The sequence below is a fragment of the Cyanistes caeruleus genome, chromosome 1, assembly GCF_971803275.1.
Source record: "Cyanistes caeruleus chromosome 1, bCyaCae1.hap1.1, whole genome shotgun sequence".
In the NCBI taxonomy this organism is placed as follows: domain Eukaryota; kingdom Metazoa; phylum Chordata; class Aves; order Passeriformes; family Paridae; genus Cyanistes; species Cyanistes caeruleus.
The window spans coordinates 95246242-95264109 of NC_141701.1; the positions used below are offsets into that span (position 1 = coordinate 95246242).

General features: G+C 42.7%; 2 protein-coding genes across 4 annotated transcripts in view; one reads left to right on the forward strand and one right to left on the reverse strand.

The window, feature by feature from the left end:
• CTDP1 (CTD phosphatase 1) overlaps positions 1–4805 on the forward strand; it is a 107267-nt gene extending 102462 nt beyond the window's left edge. For all 3 annotated transcript variants that reach the window (XM_086843056.1, XM_086843066.1, XM_086843047.1), the window contains exon 13: positions 3759–4805. In XM_086843056.1, the coding sequence (XP_086699182.1) occupies positions 3759–3900 (142 nt within the window). In that variant the 3' untranslated portion in view covers positions 3901–4805. The remainder of the gene's footprint in view (positions 1–3758) is intronic.
• LOC147655751 (uncharacterized) overlaps positions 4114–17868 on the reverse strand; it is a 38226-nt gene continuing 24471 nt past the window's right edge. The window contains exons 3-4 of the mRNA XM_086901559.1: positions 7523–7573; positions 4114–6313 (exon numbers count right to left, since the gene is read on the reverse strand). Of these exons, the coding sequence (XP_086757685.1) occupies positions 6280–6313; positions 7523–7573 (85 nt within the window). The 3' untranslated portion in view covers positions 4114–6279. The remainder of the gene's footprint in view (positions 6314–7522; positions 7574–17868) is intronic.

A 17868-nucleotide genomic window follows, 5' to 3' on the forward strand; every position in this document is an offset into this window, starting at 1 on the left:
ATTTTCATTTTCATTAAATTTTTCTGTGCTATTTTTATAGGCATACGCTTTGTGCTATTGCAACTTTGTAAACCTATCTCTTCATTTGGAATATCACTATTTCTCATTAGCATTCTGTAGATGAAATTTTCCTAAAAACTACTTTTATATGTATTTAATTACAAATTATTTTTTCTTTTCATTTTTAATACTGTGAATTGCATTTGTAGTTTATTTATCTCTTGACAATTCACTTAAATACATGAGAGTTTTTGAATTGTAGTTCTCTTTTGAAAGGATTTTTCCAGCAAAATGAATTGGTGGGCCTGCTAGTACTGAGTATTACAAAGGAAAAATACTTAATGCAAAGGAAATCTAGAGTGTAGTTGTTTTTTTCACAGAGTTGTCAGATACTTAAAAGTTCTGCATTCAGTGTTTTGGCAGTTGTTCATATGTGAGGTGAAAGATACTCAGTTATTATCGACGTGTTTGGCTTTTAATAGCAGTCAAGCAAAATTCGTTATAAAAATGCAAATTAGGCTAATGGAAGCCTGCAACGCTGCTGAATCATTTTCTCTAAATAGTAAGAAGGAATCCTGTATGAGCTTAACTTTTCCACTCAAAAGTGCTACGAAATGTGGCTCTGAAACTGGAAATGACAAAGAATGGGCACAAAACAGTGAGGAAAATACACATTTTAAATCATTTGTTATGTTAATAGATGTGCTGCCACGGCAATGTACTGCTTTTTCTCTGAAGGCAGAAATTTTTAACAGAATGTTATCTCTCTTTTCGGAATTTGCAAAGAAAAAATGCAGCTCTGTGTTCCCTGATGTCTTTCCTCCATACTCCTGTCAGGGTTAGCTTTTTATTTGATATCATAAGACTCATTCAAATGTTTTTTGAATACCTGTGAAGCTGCAGTTTACAGTACACAAATACTGAAAGATTTTTATATCGTAATTTAAAAAATGCTAGCATTTAGGATAGTTTTTTGTTTTGTTTTGTTCTGTTTTGCTTTTTCTATAGAGAACTAGTACTTGCCTCTATTTTCTTTTTGGGCTTTTTTCCATGTTTTTTTCCTCCCCATGAGTGACTAATATTTCATCTCAAGATTGAACAGAGCTGTCATTCTAGCCTTGCTGAAATAACAAGAACTGATAAAATAGATAATGGTCAGGCTTTTGGATTTCTAAAGATACTGTTTAATACAGCTGAATGAGGGATGAAATATGGGAGAGGCATCCATTAAGGTTTCTGGAAAGTCTATTTGTAGGCTGAAACTTCGTTCTTTAATTAATTGGTCACACTGAGTATTTCAAATCCCTGTATTTTGTTGATTGTCTTCACTGAAATCTAGTTGCTGTGAAGTACATTGAAATTGAAAAAGTTACTTTCTTGCATAAATTAATAATTTTGCTGGTATTTGCTGTAAATATTTAGTAAATTAACTGTTCTGCATTTTCAAGAAATAATGAACCTGGAAGTGATGTATTATTTTAGTGAGCTTTTATTTTTTCATAGATCCTTTTTTTTCTTCTCTATGAGATCTGTGCTATTGATTTATGTCCCAGTAAACTTACAGTATTTGGGCTGGCTCTAAAAGCCTGCTTGTCCTGACACATCCTTTAAATACAGTATCTGCAGTTGTGTGTACATGTTTCATATGTGTAAGTGACAGCTGTCAGCTTGTTAATTTCATTTTTCAGTGGTTAATACCATCAGATTCCATGGATGCAGCCTTACAAGCAGATGAATACAAATGTTTTCAGCTGTGAGCATTGTGGTATAGATTCCCTTTGTGACTTTAATTCTCAGTTAGCACTGCCTGTGTACTTCTTATCCACTACTGGTTAAAGAACACACTGGTCGTTTCTTTTGCTGAGTAAGACTGTTTGAGGTTTCTTTAATTCCCAATTAGCTTTTCTTCGCTAATGGTGTCATTAATGCTTGAAATAGCACTCTATCTCTAAAGACTGAATTCATCGCAGTCAGCAAGTGTTGATAAGGCTCCACACATTTGTATAGCTTTTAATGAAGATGTGCTGAGATTTCTTCCAGCTGGGCATTTTAAGCACAGGAGCTTCCTTGTCCAAACTGCATGCTAATAGAGGCTGTGTGGAAATAATCACTGTTATGCCTGAGAAACTGCTTTTTATTGTGAATTAGGCTACATTTAGTGCCCTGAAACTCCCTCAGCATGCTACATTTGAGTTTCAGTAGCAAAGTATTCAGGTAACACTTTTACTTCATCCCATTTTTCCTTGTTAGGGATTTAGAGCCCAGAGTATATCCCAGGGTTTCAGCCTTGCCTCCCAGGAATATTACTTCTACCACCCTCTGCTGAACTGCAAAACCCACCTGACATCAGTGGGAGGATGTGCTCTGTAAAGCAGCAGCAGTGTCTCTTTGTCCCACAGCTGCAGCAGAAAAGGAAGATGGAACATAGTAATGCTCATTTCCCATTTTGATTTGGACTCCCCTTTTGACTTCCCACCACACCTTGTCCATCTCCCTGAAAAGCTGAGAAAGGGCAGGTCAGGTGTCAGTCAACCAGCCCACAAACCAAGCAGTCTGGGCTAATAAGTATTCCTCTTTCTTGGAAAACAGCAATAAATGTGTCATATAAATAAAAATTGCTTTGTATTTCAGCATTGCTTACAAGTTCACAAGTTTGACTGTTAATATTTGCCTTTATTTCTTTTGGATATGTATAATCCATGCCAGTATTTATCAAAGGTCTTTCTTTCTTGCTATCTTCTCCATGCTCTCAGAAGTAACAGGATTATTGTTAAATTACAGCTTTTAGCTAAAATAGGTAGATGATTTTATTAGTTTTGCATGACTGCAAGTGGATGCATTCTCTCCTTAATGAAACCCCACCCAGCAAGGGAGGTTATTTGAGAGATGCCTGCCCATCTGCATATATTTTTCTGCTTGAAATTTGAACAAAGTAACTAGAAGGATTTTGAAGGTGTTTCTACATCTCATTATGAATTCTGTGCAATGCAAAAATCTCAACTTTATTTTTGTCTCAGAAGTACATGTCTGATATAAAATTCCCTTTGGCAAGGAAGAGATTTTAGGATTCCACAAATCCAAATTCTTTATATTCTTATGGCTGCGTCCCAGTTGAAGCGTTAGATTTTCCTTGGAGATCTTTCAGAGCCAGGAACATGATTCTTTTAGCAGGGTATGGTGCACATCAGTTTCCTGTTTAAACTGGTTCATTCTCCAGAGATGTGAAGAAATGTGTTGTTCAACCTGGCAGTACTAATCCAAAGAGACATAAAAGGGAAGGATGGGACCCCAAAGTTTGGAAGCGTGAAAGTGTAGATGCTGGTGCAGTGAGATTTGGTTAATCAGTTATGGTTTTATTTTTATAAAAAGAGCAGAAACTTGAATATTTCAAGATCATATTAAAACATTCGTATTTTGGTGATATCTCTTTCACACAATGGCTTTCTTCTTTTGGGATGCAAGAGAAACATAAATCATTATTTTCAAACAGTCTCATACTTTCTTTAGAAGAATGGAAGAAACAAATTAACACTACTTTGTTCTTTACACCTGCGGCTGACAGTACATAACAGCAATTAAAAAAAGAATTGTGTGAACTGGCTACTGTTAGTTCATGTAAAAGCAAGCGCTGTACTTTTTGTCTAGGCCTGAAAAAAGATGAGTCCTTTAGCCTCGGTTTTTCTCATGTTGAATATGAATCTCTCAGCAAGCACTGAGACACCTCCATTCATGGGCTTTGTCTCTGCCTGTCCTTCCAGGGGTCACAAGCGCAAACTGGATGAAGATGATGCTGCCAGTGAATCCAGTAAAGAATCCAGCAATGAAGATGAGGAAGGAAGCAGTTCTGAAGCAGATGAAATGGCAGCAGCACTTGAAGCTGAGTTGAACGACTTCATGTGAGATTCATGCAGAACACAGAATTTGTAATTTTATTTTACTTCTCATAAGCAGATTGGACTTCAGATGAGCCCCTTATGTCAGTACTCAATGTTTTTCCAAAATGTGTGTGTATATTTTGCAAAGCAACTCAAGAGGTGATACATTATTTTACAAAATCAGAAATAGATGTTTTTAAGTTGTTTTACTAAAGGAATATATACTTTTTTAAGCAAAAAAAAAATAAAATAAAAGTATTAAATGGGACATGGTGTGCTATGCCAAAGACATGTTAGGAGCTCTGCAGAACTTTCATGTATGGGACAGTGGTACAAAGATTTGTGATTAAACATACATTGGTTTCTAAAAATACTGTAGGCTGTGGTTTATGGGTTACAATCTTCAAAAAAAGGAGGAGATAAAGGAGATGGAATTGTCTGGGTAGTACAGCAGGAATCTGGCAAACTGGTCATCCTCTTCCACAAATAAAGGTATCAAATATAAAAGGATTTTTGAAATAAAAAATTACTATTTATATTTGTATAGAAACAGAGAATGTGATATGCAAGCTTTGTGATTTCTGCACTTGACCCACTTGTCATTTGCTTATAAGAGAATACATAGTGGTCAACGTTCATGGTTTTAGGTTACTTTGTTGAATAGTTGGGTTTTTTAGAGACATCGTTTAGATTTTTAACTTTTCTTCTCTGTAAGCAGAAATTTAGCACAGCAGACTGTGTGGTCCTGTACTGCCACAAGATGCATATTCATTCACCCATTCGTGTTGTCTTGGAAAGAACAAGTGCTACTTCAGTCTAATAGAATTTAATTTCTTTGACAAGAAATCTGATGTAAAGTTTTTGTATATTCTATTTCATATTTGACCCACAAAACAGATTTTCTTTCATTTAATAAAGGTTCATTTTGTATGCTTTGTTTCTCTTTCCTTCCATCAAACATAAGGCACTTTTCTTTATTTTCTTTCCTTTATTCTGCATGAAAATTATGAAAAACATTGAAAGCAGGTGCAAATTTGTAGATTCAGGAAGGTAGATGAAGAATAGAAGAGAAACACTGACTCAGAAGATTCATGGACTCTAACATCTCATTTTTTCAGGTCTCTTTGATTGGCCTCTGAAATTGCCATAAGAGTTGTTGCTCTGGTTTTGAATTTCTGTGGCTATGGACTATGGTTTATTTTCAATTGTTAGCACCTGAAAATTGAATCCTTTTAACAATATCTTTGCAAAAGAAGACTCATTAGTTTGTATGTCATGGTTAAAAGGAAGTACATTCTGGTGCAGAAATACTTAATTTTTCCACTTAGCAGTAAAACAGAACAGTTCAGTAGAATCTCAGCTGTTTTACAAATAGCAGTCTATTTTTAAAGTTTCATAATGACAATAAAAGGAAGACTGAGGAAATACAAGAGCCTTTTCAGATTAATACTGCTTTTCCACTTCAGAATGCAAAGTCAGCACCCACAGACAAAAATAGTGGATTCTGTGGGAAAATGCTCCATTTCCTAGACTTTTACACAGGTTCCACACAGCTGGATGCTGCAGTGCCCTGCCTGCTGTAGATTTCCATGAAAACAAGCAGGATGTCTCCAAGTGATTTTTCATCATATAACAGAAGACTAATGCTTGTAAAATAGCAAGTCAAAATACATTGTTTTTTTTCAGCAACCTGAATGCAGCATCCCCAGCTACCAGAGGATGACTGCTTGCAATTAAATACGAAAATGCCAGGGGTTGTGGGGCATGTTTTGTGTTTTCTTAAAGCCCCACTTGAAATAATGTGAAATAACATCAGCTTTCTGGGTCACTGTGATGCTGCAAATGACTTGACAGCGCAGATTTCAGCAGAGACTTGTTCTGGCTGATGGTCTTTGCCAGTCACGCAACTCTGGGGCAGCATTTAAGCTCTGAATATAAACACAGCCAGCAAGCAAAGCTGGGCTTTGCTGGGTGCTGCATCCCCGGCACCAAAGCTGCCTCGCAGTGCTCCTGGGCGGGGATCCTCTGCTGGGGAGCTCTGGTGAGAAAAGCTGTATCTTCCTCCCAGTGTTACTTTGTGGATGATGGTTTAACTGGTGGGAGGGAGTGGTCTGGGCAGGAGTCCTAAAAGCCATCAGCACTTCAGTATCTCTTAGCAATCCCTGCCACTCTCCAGTCCTTGGAGTAGGGGAGACCTAGCATAGGGAGGGTTGAGAGCCACCAGCACATTGCTCACTGCCAGAGCAGCCCAGAAAGCATCAAGCCTGCTCTCTGCTGAAAAGCCTGCTCTCTGCACAGGTGGGAGAGAAATGGAAATTGAAGATTTAATAGATGGTAAGTTAAATACCCATTCTAACGTGCCAGCAAGAAGTCTCTGGATGTATGAAGTTGTCACTCACTCCCACTAGATTACACTTTTCTGAAGGTGCAGGAGCATCCTAGGAAAAGCAACAAATGTGCTTTGTGAAATGAGTTTAACTCTTCATTAAGTGACCTAGATATTTTGACTGGGTGTTTTATCCTGCCTTCTTGCCCTACTTCTGTACATTAGGTCACTAGCAGGGACCTGCTGCCAGTGAGGGCACTCTGACAGCTGAAGCAGAGACCAGATTCCCAGTGAGGCTGTTGAACTCACTGGGCAGTACTGGTGTCTGAGAGGCTAGCAGGTGTGGAAATGAGCACAGAAAGGGCACCTTGCTTCATCAAGCTTTCTAAGCATGTCCTATCACTGCTGGCTAGGAAAGATGGCTCCTAAGGGCTCATGGTTGTTTAAGAACTAGCAAGAGCCATCATTTTGATTTAAAGACCAAGGGTTTTACTTTCTCCTTGACTTGCCCTCACCAGTTCTTAAGAGAATGAGAAGACTTCACAGTTCTGATGAGGATCATAGAATAGTTTGGGTTGGAAGGGACCTTTAAAGGTCACATACTCTATTCTCCCTACAATGACCAGGGACATCTTTAACTAGACCAGGTTGCTCAGAGCTTGGTCCACACTTGGCCTCCAATGTTTCCAGGGACAGGGATAGATAGAAGCAAAAAGCATCATGTAGTGGCCAAGCTTTTCTCTTGTGCCTGTGTTGGGGACAGGGGAAGACGAGGGAACTGTTGTTTAGCACTGAGAAGCAAAAAGCTCCAAGCATGCAGATACTTTCACATTTGTGCATATGTGAAGTAGGCCTTGAGTTTTCTCAGTGTTAGATAGTAACATCCTCTGTGAAGGGTGGGAAGTCTCAATTTTCCTTCTTGGCACTACTGCTTGCAGAATAGGTGACTGTCTTACAAGTGTGAAAATACACATACACAAACCTGGAGCTGTACCTAAAGATTTCTCAGCTCTGCCTAATTTTACTACAGTGAACATTGCAGTAGGTGACAAGTCGAAGAATAAATACATAATGTCTTGTTAAGGAAGTGTATCTCATCATGTAGCTGAAAATTCAGCATGAGAAGACTGCCAGTTCTCACTACCTGCAGGCAAGCTTTTTATACATTTGTTTTTCCTATCCAATCCCACCTTCTGTTGTCATTTCAGAAGTGTTTGGAGCCCAGCACCCGGCTTAGCCTCCTCTCCCTTCCTACTCCCAGAAAGAGGAGGCAGCAGTATCCAATCCCCCAGGCAGCATCACCTGCAGCATGCATACATACCTGTACTGATAGGCTGCAGCTGCATGTCCTGTGCTCCTTCTGCTGACCTGGCTTTGAGAGACAGAGACAGAGAAAATGACCTGTAGTAGCAGCAGTAGCAAATAGTACAGATAAGTGAAAATACTGCTTTTTTGTAGGCTGGGTGTGAGTACTTCCATGTGGAAAAAAAACATCTTTCTTCTAGGAATTTATTCCTCATTGTCATACAGTGCTCATAACTATAAATGGAAAAACCTTTGCTTCTGGTTTTGCCTCCCATGAAGATCAACTCAGTCATTCCCAGAAGCTGTCAAGTCATTGTCCCCAAGAACCAGGCCATCTGCTTTCCTGGATCTCCTCAGGGCCCACATGAATCCTGTTGTCTTTCTCTTCCAAGGCAAGAGCAAGTCTTGTCATCAATACATGCATGACAAAATGGCTGAGGTCAGAGCAGACCTCTGGAGGTCATCTGGTCTAATCCCCTGCTCAAGCAGGGAGGGTCATCTGTTCAGGTCCATGTCAGTGTCTGGATGTCTCCAAGGATGGAGAGTCCACAGGCTTTGCTCAGTTACTTCACAGTAAAAAGATTTTTTTTTTTTTTTTTTTTTTTTTTTTAAATTTAGGGGAAGTGGAAAGGAAAAAAAGTGACCACAAGGAGCATGATTGCTGGCTAAGACAGAGGAGGCATAAAAGCAGGTGTGGTGCTCACCTCTGAGTTTCTCAAGGAGCTGAAAGTTTAGGCTGCATGATTCCAGAAGCTTGTTTTCTTTCAAGTCCAGAACCAGGCACTGTAGTGGAGAATCAATCCCCTACCACACGTTGATGAGAGTGTGGATTTTAACAAATATGTGATGTGATTGAGATTTTATTTGGGAACAGGATTTGAGAAGGTTGTTAGGCACCTGGAACACAGGATTGCTAGAACTGTGGAGAAACAGACATGAGCTATAAACCAAGCCCTCTTTTGTGCAAACTCTATTTCTGGTACAGCAAATTATTCCTTTCACTCCTCTCATTCTTCGTGACTTTCTCTTTTTGTTGGAGAGTGGCAGAAATGTCCCGTGACCTGATCCCAGGGGAGGTGGGGTTGGCATAGACCCCAACCCCAGAGCACTCAGATCATTTACTTGGTGAGATGGGGGCTGATTTTGACTCAGATTCTGTCGTGTGCACTGAGCAGAGGGTGGGTTTGATGTGTTTGCAGTACTTGACATCGCTGACTTGCACAGGCCCTTTTAAACCCCCTGGAGTTCTCAGCCCTGCAGGTCTCATGCCCACAGAGCCTGTGCTGCCACCCCATGAGTCAGAGCTCCCTTGGCAGAGGGTGATTAATTCTCTTCTTTCTGCACTCCATCATAACTCTGTTCCCTGAAAAGACAAGGAGCCATATCTGGTAGATGGAAGTATGTATGGAACTTCTAAAGATCTCCATCCCAAGATGAAGCTGGACTGATTTAGCCATTGGGTGGATTTAGAGCCACTTTAAAGGTAGAGCAGATGCTAACCTGAAACAACAGAGGTAAAAGTGCATTTTGTTGCCCCATCCTTGGGATGGACAGCTGTGTATTCCATGTGCTGTCCTCTTCCACTGAGCAGTCCTTGGTGAGTCAGTGTGTCTCACCAGGAGACTGGAAGCAGAATAGAGACAGACCTTCCTCCTGATGCACCACTGCCATCCTTCCTGAGAGCCAAACTCTCACCAGAGCTGGCAGACAGTAACCATATTGCAAAGCCATGTAGGTTTAATAGGCAATGACAAAACACCCATCCTTCTCTAAGTCTGCTCTTAGAGCAGTGCAGTTCTCTGTCCCTTCTACATCTGCCAGGGGAAGCCTTGAAAAAGTGAATCACAGTGGACAAGTCTCTACTGACAGTAATCATGAGGAGAAACCTTGACCAAGGAGTGTCAGAAGAGCTGGGTCCTCCTTCCTTTCCTTTCTCTACAGGAGACCAACATCTCTAAGTCCCCAAGACTGTTTGCCTGTCAGATTTTGGATGTTGTTGCTCCTTCACAACAATCAAGCTGTTCTTGCTGTAGCACAAACTGTCACTGCTATTGATCAGTTGTAAGGGGCAAAGCCCATAGGCAACAGCCTCCTCCCCGTGCTGTCTTCAGGCCAGGCACCAGTGCTTTTCTGGCAGGGAGCACAGCAAGTCAGAAAAGCTTCTTATCTTTTCAGACCTACCACTATGGATATGTATGACCCTTTCAGGACATAAGTATTAAATATGTCACTTAGTTCCAATACAAATAGTGCTTGGGAGATTCTCTGTTTTAATTCAGTGGATGGGTTTGGTCCTCAGAGAGCTCAACATGTCCTTGAGTGAATAAATGTTTTAATAATTCTACTTTGTCTCTCACAATCTTATAGCTGCAACCCACAGAAAAGCTTTCTTCTCCTTGACACTGAATACCAAATGAACACTACATCTGATTCCTCTGCTTTTTGCTTTCTGTCCTTGGATCCAAGCTCTCAGGCAGCCTCTCAGACCAAGGGGAGAGCCCCACCATAGGACTCATGTGCACAGCAGCCCTGTGCCGAGTCCTCAGGACAGACAGAGCCATCAGCTGCATCCTCCTTGGGTCTCCTCCCTCCAGGGGCTGCCTGTGGAAGCTGGGTCACCTCTGAGCCTACCTCACAACAGCAGCTGTGCATCTTCCAGCATCCACCTACTTCACTGACCATCACTTTTCTCTCGCTGGTGAAAAAGGCTTTCAAAAGGCCTGCTGGCACAAAGGACATCTTCCCCTGCAGCTGGCTCAGCAGCAGCCCAAGACACTTTTCAGTCCTTTGGGTTTGGGCATTTTAAATCTCTCTTCTTTTTTTAAATTCCTAAAACAGCTAAGGAGGTGAAAGCAGGACCCTGGTGGGCTGTGGGATGGAAAATAAAGAAATTCAAGAGTCTGAAAGTTGTGCATTACCAGAAGAACTCCTCTCACTACAGGGGCTATGCTTGGTGTGCATCCCTGTGAACATACCCATCAGGCAAGGAAAGGTGAACAAAGGCTGGATGCTGTTTCCTTACATGAGAAGGCCCTCAGTCTGTAAGGGGAAAGAAGCAAGGTTCCTTAGATTACAAATTCTCCTCCACAGAACGTGCCCAGGGCTGTATCAGCCCAACACCTACTACTGTCCTTGTAGCTCAAACCCCATGCACAGGGCACCGAGCAGAGCCCCTGGGCTGCCCCATTACAGCAGGGGGCCCGTAGGTGCAGACTGGGGCACAGCAGGGCTGAATTTCAGCTGTGGCCTTACCTAACTTTTAATTGCCTGCATTTGACATCTGCGAGGCACTAACAGCCGCAGTGGATGTGCTGAGGAATAAGTCCGTGAGTAATTCCTGGTTTATCCCCAGCTTATATCATTTGCCTCATTACAGGACTGCCTGCAGCCTTCAGCTGCCTCCCCAGAGTTAATAGATTTCACACACCCTGTGCCACGCTGAGCTCTCCGCACAGACACAGCGCAGCCTCACCTCGGCCCACCGAGCTGGTGCGAGGACAAGCCAAGTGCTTTTGACAATAACCAGAGTGCTGGGGAGGGACAGATTGCAGCTCTGCTCCAGCTCACTCACCTCGGACTGCAACCGCCCTGGAGCAGCCCGGAGCAGGACATTTCGGGGCCCTCACTACAGCACCGTCATTGAGATGCTGGAGCGTGTCCAGAGAAGGGAAAAGAAGCTGGGGAAGGGTCACAAGGAGCACAAGTCTGATGAGGAGCAGCTGAGGGAGCTGGGGGTGTTCAGTCTGGAAGAAAGGAAGCTCAGAGGGGACCTTATCCCTTTCTACAATGCCTGAAAGGAGATTATAGCCAGATGAGGGGTGGTTTCTTTTCCCAAGTAGCAAGGGATAGGACAAGAGTAATGTACTTCAAGTTGTGCCAGAGGTTTACTTGGATCTTAGGAAAAAAATCTTTACTGAAAGGATGGTCAGGCATTGGAACAGGTTGTCCAGAGAGAAGTGTCCAAAAAGCACGTGGATGTGGCACCAGGAAGCATGGTTCAGTGGTGGACTTGGCAGTGCTGGGTTAACAGGTTCAATGAGCTAAGAGGTCTTTTCCAACCTAAACTATTCTATAATTGTATGAGACAGCCCCTGTGTGCAGGTCTCTGCCTGGGTTTGGGTGAAGAAGGTCCTTGCAGTCAACATGAGCTCCATCCCCCAGCAGCCTCATCTGGAATCCAGGTCTTGATATTAGGGGCACAAAATGTGTTGTTTTTCTTATATCTCCCCATTGCTTGTCTTTGTGCTGCAAAGAGCTGTGGGACACCACGGAGCTCCCAGAGAAACAGGTCCTGCCTGGTTGAAACTGCTGTGTCTCCTTTGATGGAAACCCTGGAGCCCTCCAAGGAGCTCACGAGGGCTGAGAAGGTGCTCTCTGGCATCTCTGGAAGCTATTATAGACCACTTTTCAGATCAGAAATAAGAATGTAATCCAGGATCCTCTTCTGGGTCATTGTGGAAGTATTTGGAAACCTAGAGAGCACAAAGGAAGAGCTGCTTTCATCATGCAGGGTTTCCTAACATGACACTGAAGGCTCGCTGCTCATAGCTCTCATGCTATGATGTTCACTTGGCTTTCTTGAGAGATATTTAGCTGATCATTATCATTTAATACCTTTGTAACTGTAGATACTGCTGCAGCACTCCTGTGACACATTTCTGCTACTGGCTGTTACCAATTCTCTTTCCATTTAAAACAGTGGGGTCTGTGAACTCCAGGAACTTCAACTGGTACTTTAAGAAAATGTGAATTTTCTTCTCTACTCCTTCAGGTTGTGAAGCAAACTTTGAAATCATGTCCTGGCTGCACTGTGAAAAAGCTCAGCAGCTCAGCCACAAGTATAAATGATGATTTTTAAGCTAAGCTTACAGCTTCGTGGGGGTTTACACGCAATTTTGAATGTGAGGGGATATGAATAATAATAGTAGTCTTGAGGTAGCAAGGTGCAATGAGGTAAACAATATGAGATTTTCCCACTGAGTTGAAATGAGACTCCTTCAAATCTTTTGTGAATTTTTGACACAGCTGAAAGAAATGTTTTCTGAGGAACACGTGGGCTGCAATGTTGGGAACAGGTTCTTCCAGTGGTAACAAGGATACTGCCTCAGAAATTATATCCAAGCATTTTCAGATTTGAATATCTTATAAATATATTCTTTATGTTCTGGTGTGTGAGATTGGGCACGGGAGGGTGCATCTGTTTTCCAGCAGAGAGGATCTGAATGATGCAGTTTGAAGAGAGGAGCTACAGCTCAAAGATGAAATCTTGCTATGAAGTAGCCTACAAAACAAGAAAACTAGACCAAGATTCAGAATATTTGGGGTGAGAGGGATGCAAATCATGCCACATACAAGTGACTTCAATGCAGTGGCGTGAATATGAGTCCCTCACAAAACTCATGAGTATCCTTTATTTCAGACAGTTCTTGCCCCTGTAAAGACTACCTGAGATTCAGGCTCTCAGTGGAAATCATCTAGGGCAATCAGCAGAATTTCCATTTGCTGTTCCCATTATCTTGGCATTTTGGGCCAAATGTTTTAAAATATTTCTAATGTCCCACCTTGAGACTATCAACACGCAGTTCTTCATCGGTGCCTTCAAGAGGCCCAAGTTCAGCTGGCTGCCTGTGTGCACACAGACTGACTGATTAAAACAAGAGTATACCATTCTTGTTTGCGTCTGCTCCTCCTCTGTCTTTTCACACTTCAAGCTAGAAGCCTAACCCACGTTAAAAGTTTTGTGAGGTGCTGCACCTGTGTGAGGGCAAACCCCAGTACCAACACAGGCTGGGGGATGAAGAGATGGAGAGCAGCCCTGCCAAGAAGAACTTTGGGGTGCTGGTGGAGGAGAGGCTGGACATGACCCAGCAATGTGCACTTGCAGCCTAGAAAACAAATGCTGTCCTGGGCTGCATCAAAAGCAGTGTGGGCAGCAGGGCAAGGAAGCGGATTCTGCCCTTCTGCTCTGCTCAGGTGAGAGCCCAGCTGGAGCGATGCATCCAGCTCTGGGGTCCTCAGCACCTGTTGGAGCAAGTCCAGAAGAGAGCTGCAAACATGGAACACCTCTCCTGTGGAGACAGACTGAGAGAGCTGGCATTGTTCAGCCTGGAGACGGGAAGGCTTCAGGGAGACCTCATTGCAGCCTTTCAATACTTAAAGGGGGCTTATAAAAAGGGTGAGAACTGACTTTTTATCAGGGCCTGCTGGGATAGGACAAAGAGTAGTGGTTGTAAACTAAAAGAGGGTAAATTCAGACTAGATATAAGGAAGAAATTTTTTATGGAGAGAGAGGTGAAACATTGGAACAGGTTGCCCAAAGAAGCTGTGAATGTCACATCCTGGGTGACATTCAAGGCCAGGCTGAGCAGGGCTCTGAGCAACCTGGTCTAGCTGAAGATGTCCCTGCTCAATGCAGGGAGGGTATTAGACTAGATGGGCTTTCAAGGTCCCTTCCAACTCAGACTATTCTATCATTTTATGAAAAACATCAAGGCCCTGAAGCTGAGCTTCTGCACCAAGTTGATTTGAAGAATAAATTGTGAAAATATAAAAATAGGCTTTTAGCAGCCTGCCTGACAGAGGCAGAGACATTGTGTGGGCAAACTGTTCCAGAACACAGCTGTGCAATGGTTATTAAGAGCTGTACTTCCATAATAACAGTGCTGGGAGCTTTCCTCAGTAAAGAACGATAAGCAAGTTTCAACTTCATCCTTGCTGAGACCTGGAGGCAGCACTGTGCTTGGTTAGCTCTGGTGCATTAGCCTGTAATAGCTAAGCAATATACTTTGAGTGAAGGTTGAATAATAGAGTGTTTTCTCTCCCCTCTCCCCCCTCCCACTCCCCCACTTTACTTTCAGAATAGCATCTTCCATTGTTGGTTATTGTCATTATCAACTGATTTCCCCAACGACTGCTCTAACCATCATATCTGGCTTCTGGGCATTAAGCAAAGATTGCTGCACCATAATTGGATTAATTTAGAGACTGACTTTGAACAGCGTAATTGATTTGAATTTTATTCTGTTTTCTCTAGCCACTTTTTTCACTGAGAATCTCAACGCCTGTGAGCCCGGGCATGGACTTGACTCTTCTACAGGAAAAGCCTCCATAGTGGGAACCCTTCCTTGCTAAGTGAGTACCTTCACCTGTGCTCCATGCATCCCTCCACTGGGGAGCAGTTCCCGCTGGGCTTCATGCCCCTTCCTTCTGCCACCTTTTGCAAGGGTGCCAGAGGAGTCATGGACTGGCTCACTTCTCCACCATCACTGCAGGGGCTGCTTCGTGCTGCAGGAGGGGTTTTGTTCTCTGGCACAGGGTCTGTCACTGCTGTGACACGTGGGGACCAGCCTGCCCAGCTGTCCCCACATGGACCCTGCTTCATGGATGCTCTGTGGCACATTTGCTTCTAACATCACAGGGGCCTTTCCAGGCATTTAGCCGCGTTGCTGCCGTACCCAGCACAGCAAACCTTGTGTCCTGCCATGGTTTCTGACTGGGTTTTGATTGTGCATCTCACAGATGTGGGTGTGGAGTGGGGGAGTGCCCTGTGGATGCTGCAGCATCCTTTTCCTTAGAGTAATGTTTTGCTGGAATAACATCCAGCAAACTGATGCCCAGGAAGCTTTTCCTTGCAATATCTGAGCAATAATTCTTAGGGTTCCGCTTTGCCAGCTTCCACTAACCTCGCTGTTTGTACTCTTCATATGCCCAGATTGTCACAAACACTTCAATCTTTTGTGCTCTTCACTCTCAGGCTTTTGTAGGAGACACACCTTTAATTGTTTGTCTCTTGGGTTTTGCTTCCAGCTTTCCAGGTTCTCCCTGGTAGCACAAAGCACAAAGCAAAGCAAAGCAAACAGGACTCCAGAAGTGATGCTGTTGGGCACATGCAGTGCCCCACAAAAACTTCTCTTCCCAGTGCCTGGAAAACTTTATCCCTTGCCCGTATTCACCTATTCCTCCTTTTCTGTCTCAGTTAGTCATGCTCCCCTCCTTACAAGCACACCATGCAGATGTTGCAATTGTGCAGGCTGTAACGCACTGGAAGATTTCTTCTCCCTCTTTTCCCTCCTCCACAAACATCTAAACTTATCCCAAACTACCTAGCTAATCTGTCTGTAAGATCCAAATGTCTCCAACATTTGGGGGTGTTTGAGTTTGGGATTCTGATTCAGGCTTATCTAGAGAAAACACTGAAAGGTCACTGAGTTTTAATTCATCCAGCAAACGAAGCTTGAAGGCGCTGAGTGCTGCTGTAGGCATGTGCTGCCTGAAACCATTATCTACTTGCAAACCTGGTGGGACTAATTCAGGTCTGACAGAGTTTTATATCAGTATTGTTTCACTTTTAGTGTTCTCTTTACTTCTCATCACTTCTTCAAATCCCACCAAAGACAAGTTTTCTCACAAGATGATGCCTTGGCACATTCACTCAATGATATTGACTTCCCAGTGGCAGCAGGGGAATAAACCATGAGATTAAACTGTCCAATCAATTGCCCTCCTGCCTGTGTTATGTGCATTATTTCCCACCGTGCACATCCAACATTACACTCTGTGACCATTAACGCAGTGGGTGCTGTTAGACAATGAAATGTTAGACAGCAGCACACTAATAAAAGCTTTAATGAATAACATGATATCCTTACCAGCAGCTACAGAAGAGCTGGTCTGGGGAAACAGGGCCTGTGTGCTGGGGAATGTTGTACATGAAATTTGGACTTCCATGCTAATAAGCAAATCACAGGGCTGGTGTGGAAACATCGACCTGGAGAGAAAACTGAGTTTGAGGAAATATCTCCCTGTATTAGAGAGGTGGACAGAGCAGGCATTACCTCCCAACAACTTGCTTTTTTGTGCCATATGGCTTAACATCTCAGCAGGACATTAATGCCAAGAAATTTAACATCAATTTTTCTTCACTGCCGGGTTGCCAAGTGTTACTCCTTGCTCCCCAAATCTGCCATTCAAATCTTACCTGCTGCTCTCTTCTGCTTTGTGAAACATTACACAAAACTGCACTTTCTCCCAAGGAGAGGTTTCAGCTTTGCAGCTGCCCTGTTAGGGTTTCTCACTCCCAGCTGACACCTTTCCCACCGATGCTCTTGTACTTGCCAGGCTAGAAAACTCTCATGGACATCTTCTGGACAGGTCAGATTTGGCAAAGCTGGATTTGTGAAACAAGCAGCACCATTCTTCTGGCACAGACTCATTGCTTGTCCAGGAAAGACTGGAACCAAGCAAGGGAAAGACTGACTTCTGATGGGATGAGAACTAATTCAAGCCCAAAAGAGCCTCACAGGGAGTGAGAAGCAATTATCCAGCCATGGACAGGGCAGGGGCATAGGGATGCCACCAGCCAGGCTCTACACATACAACTGGCTCACTACTGCCTTGTGATGTCCCTCTGAAGAGAAGTGAAAGGCTGAGGAAGGGCAAGGGGACATCAGCCACTTCCAGCTGGGCAGCTGAAGCTGCCCACTCCCAGCTGTCCTCTCTTGCACATTTTTTCTCAGGTTTTCAATGGGCCAAGTGGAGTTTCTTCCATTATGTCTCCTGCAAGGTCACTGCGCAAGTTAATGGTGTGCTGTTAGGAAAGGGGCTGTTGACATATAGTCTGACCTCCTCTTTACTTAAACCTTTTATGTTTGCTTTGAATTAGGTAGTGAAGTCTCTTTATTAACATTATTTATAAGTTTTATATTTCAAGACTGCTGCTTTGTTCCTAGGCTGTACTTGTCTCTTAATCTAACTAATCATCTAATACATTTTAAAGTGTCTTCATTCTTTCTCATAAATCAAATCTTGGACCTTGATGAATCCATTTGCTGTGCAGATCTGAATTCTCTGTCTTTCATCAGATCTTCCTCATCTTATAAAGAAGTGAACAGGCTATTCCAGGTGTGCCTGTGAAAAGATTTCATCTATATATTCTAGTCTCATTATACATTTCTCTGTCTATTTTACCTTGTTATCCTGCATTGAAAGTGCAACCCCCTAAGATTCTTTCCATGTTGTTTCTTTGCAGTTTTATCTGATAGCACGTCTTAGATTTTTCTATCCCCTTCTGAATTAGAATAGCTTTTCATTTTGATTGCATTTTAATCCATAAATAGTATCTAATTTTCTCACTTTGTCCCTGTATTTTTTTATCTGGGTGAGTTCCATCCTATTTTTTTCGTGTCTTCTTTGTATTAGTAATTTCCCTCAATTTAATATATATGTGACTTCAATTAATATATTCTTTGTTCTCTTCTCTAGACAATTAGTAAAAGCGTAAAAGAATGCATGTTATTTAACAAATATCTCTTCTAGTGTCCCTGCCAACCTGCAAGTGGTTACTTCCACCATTTGTTTATAGTG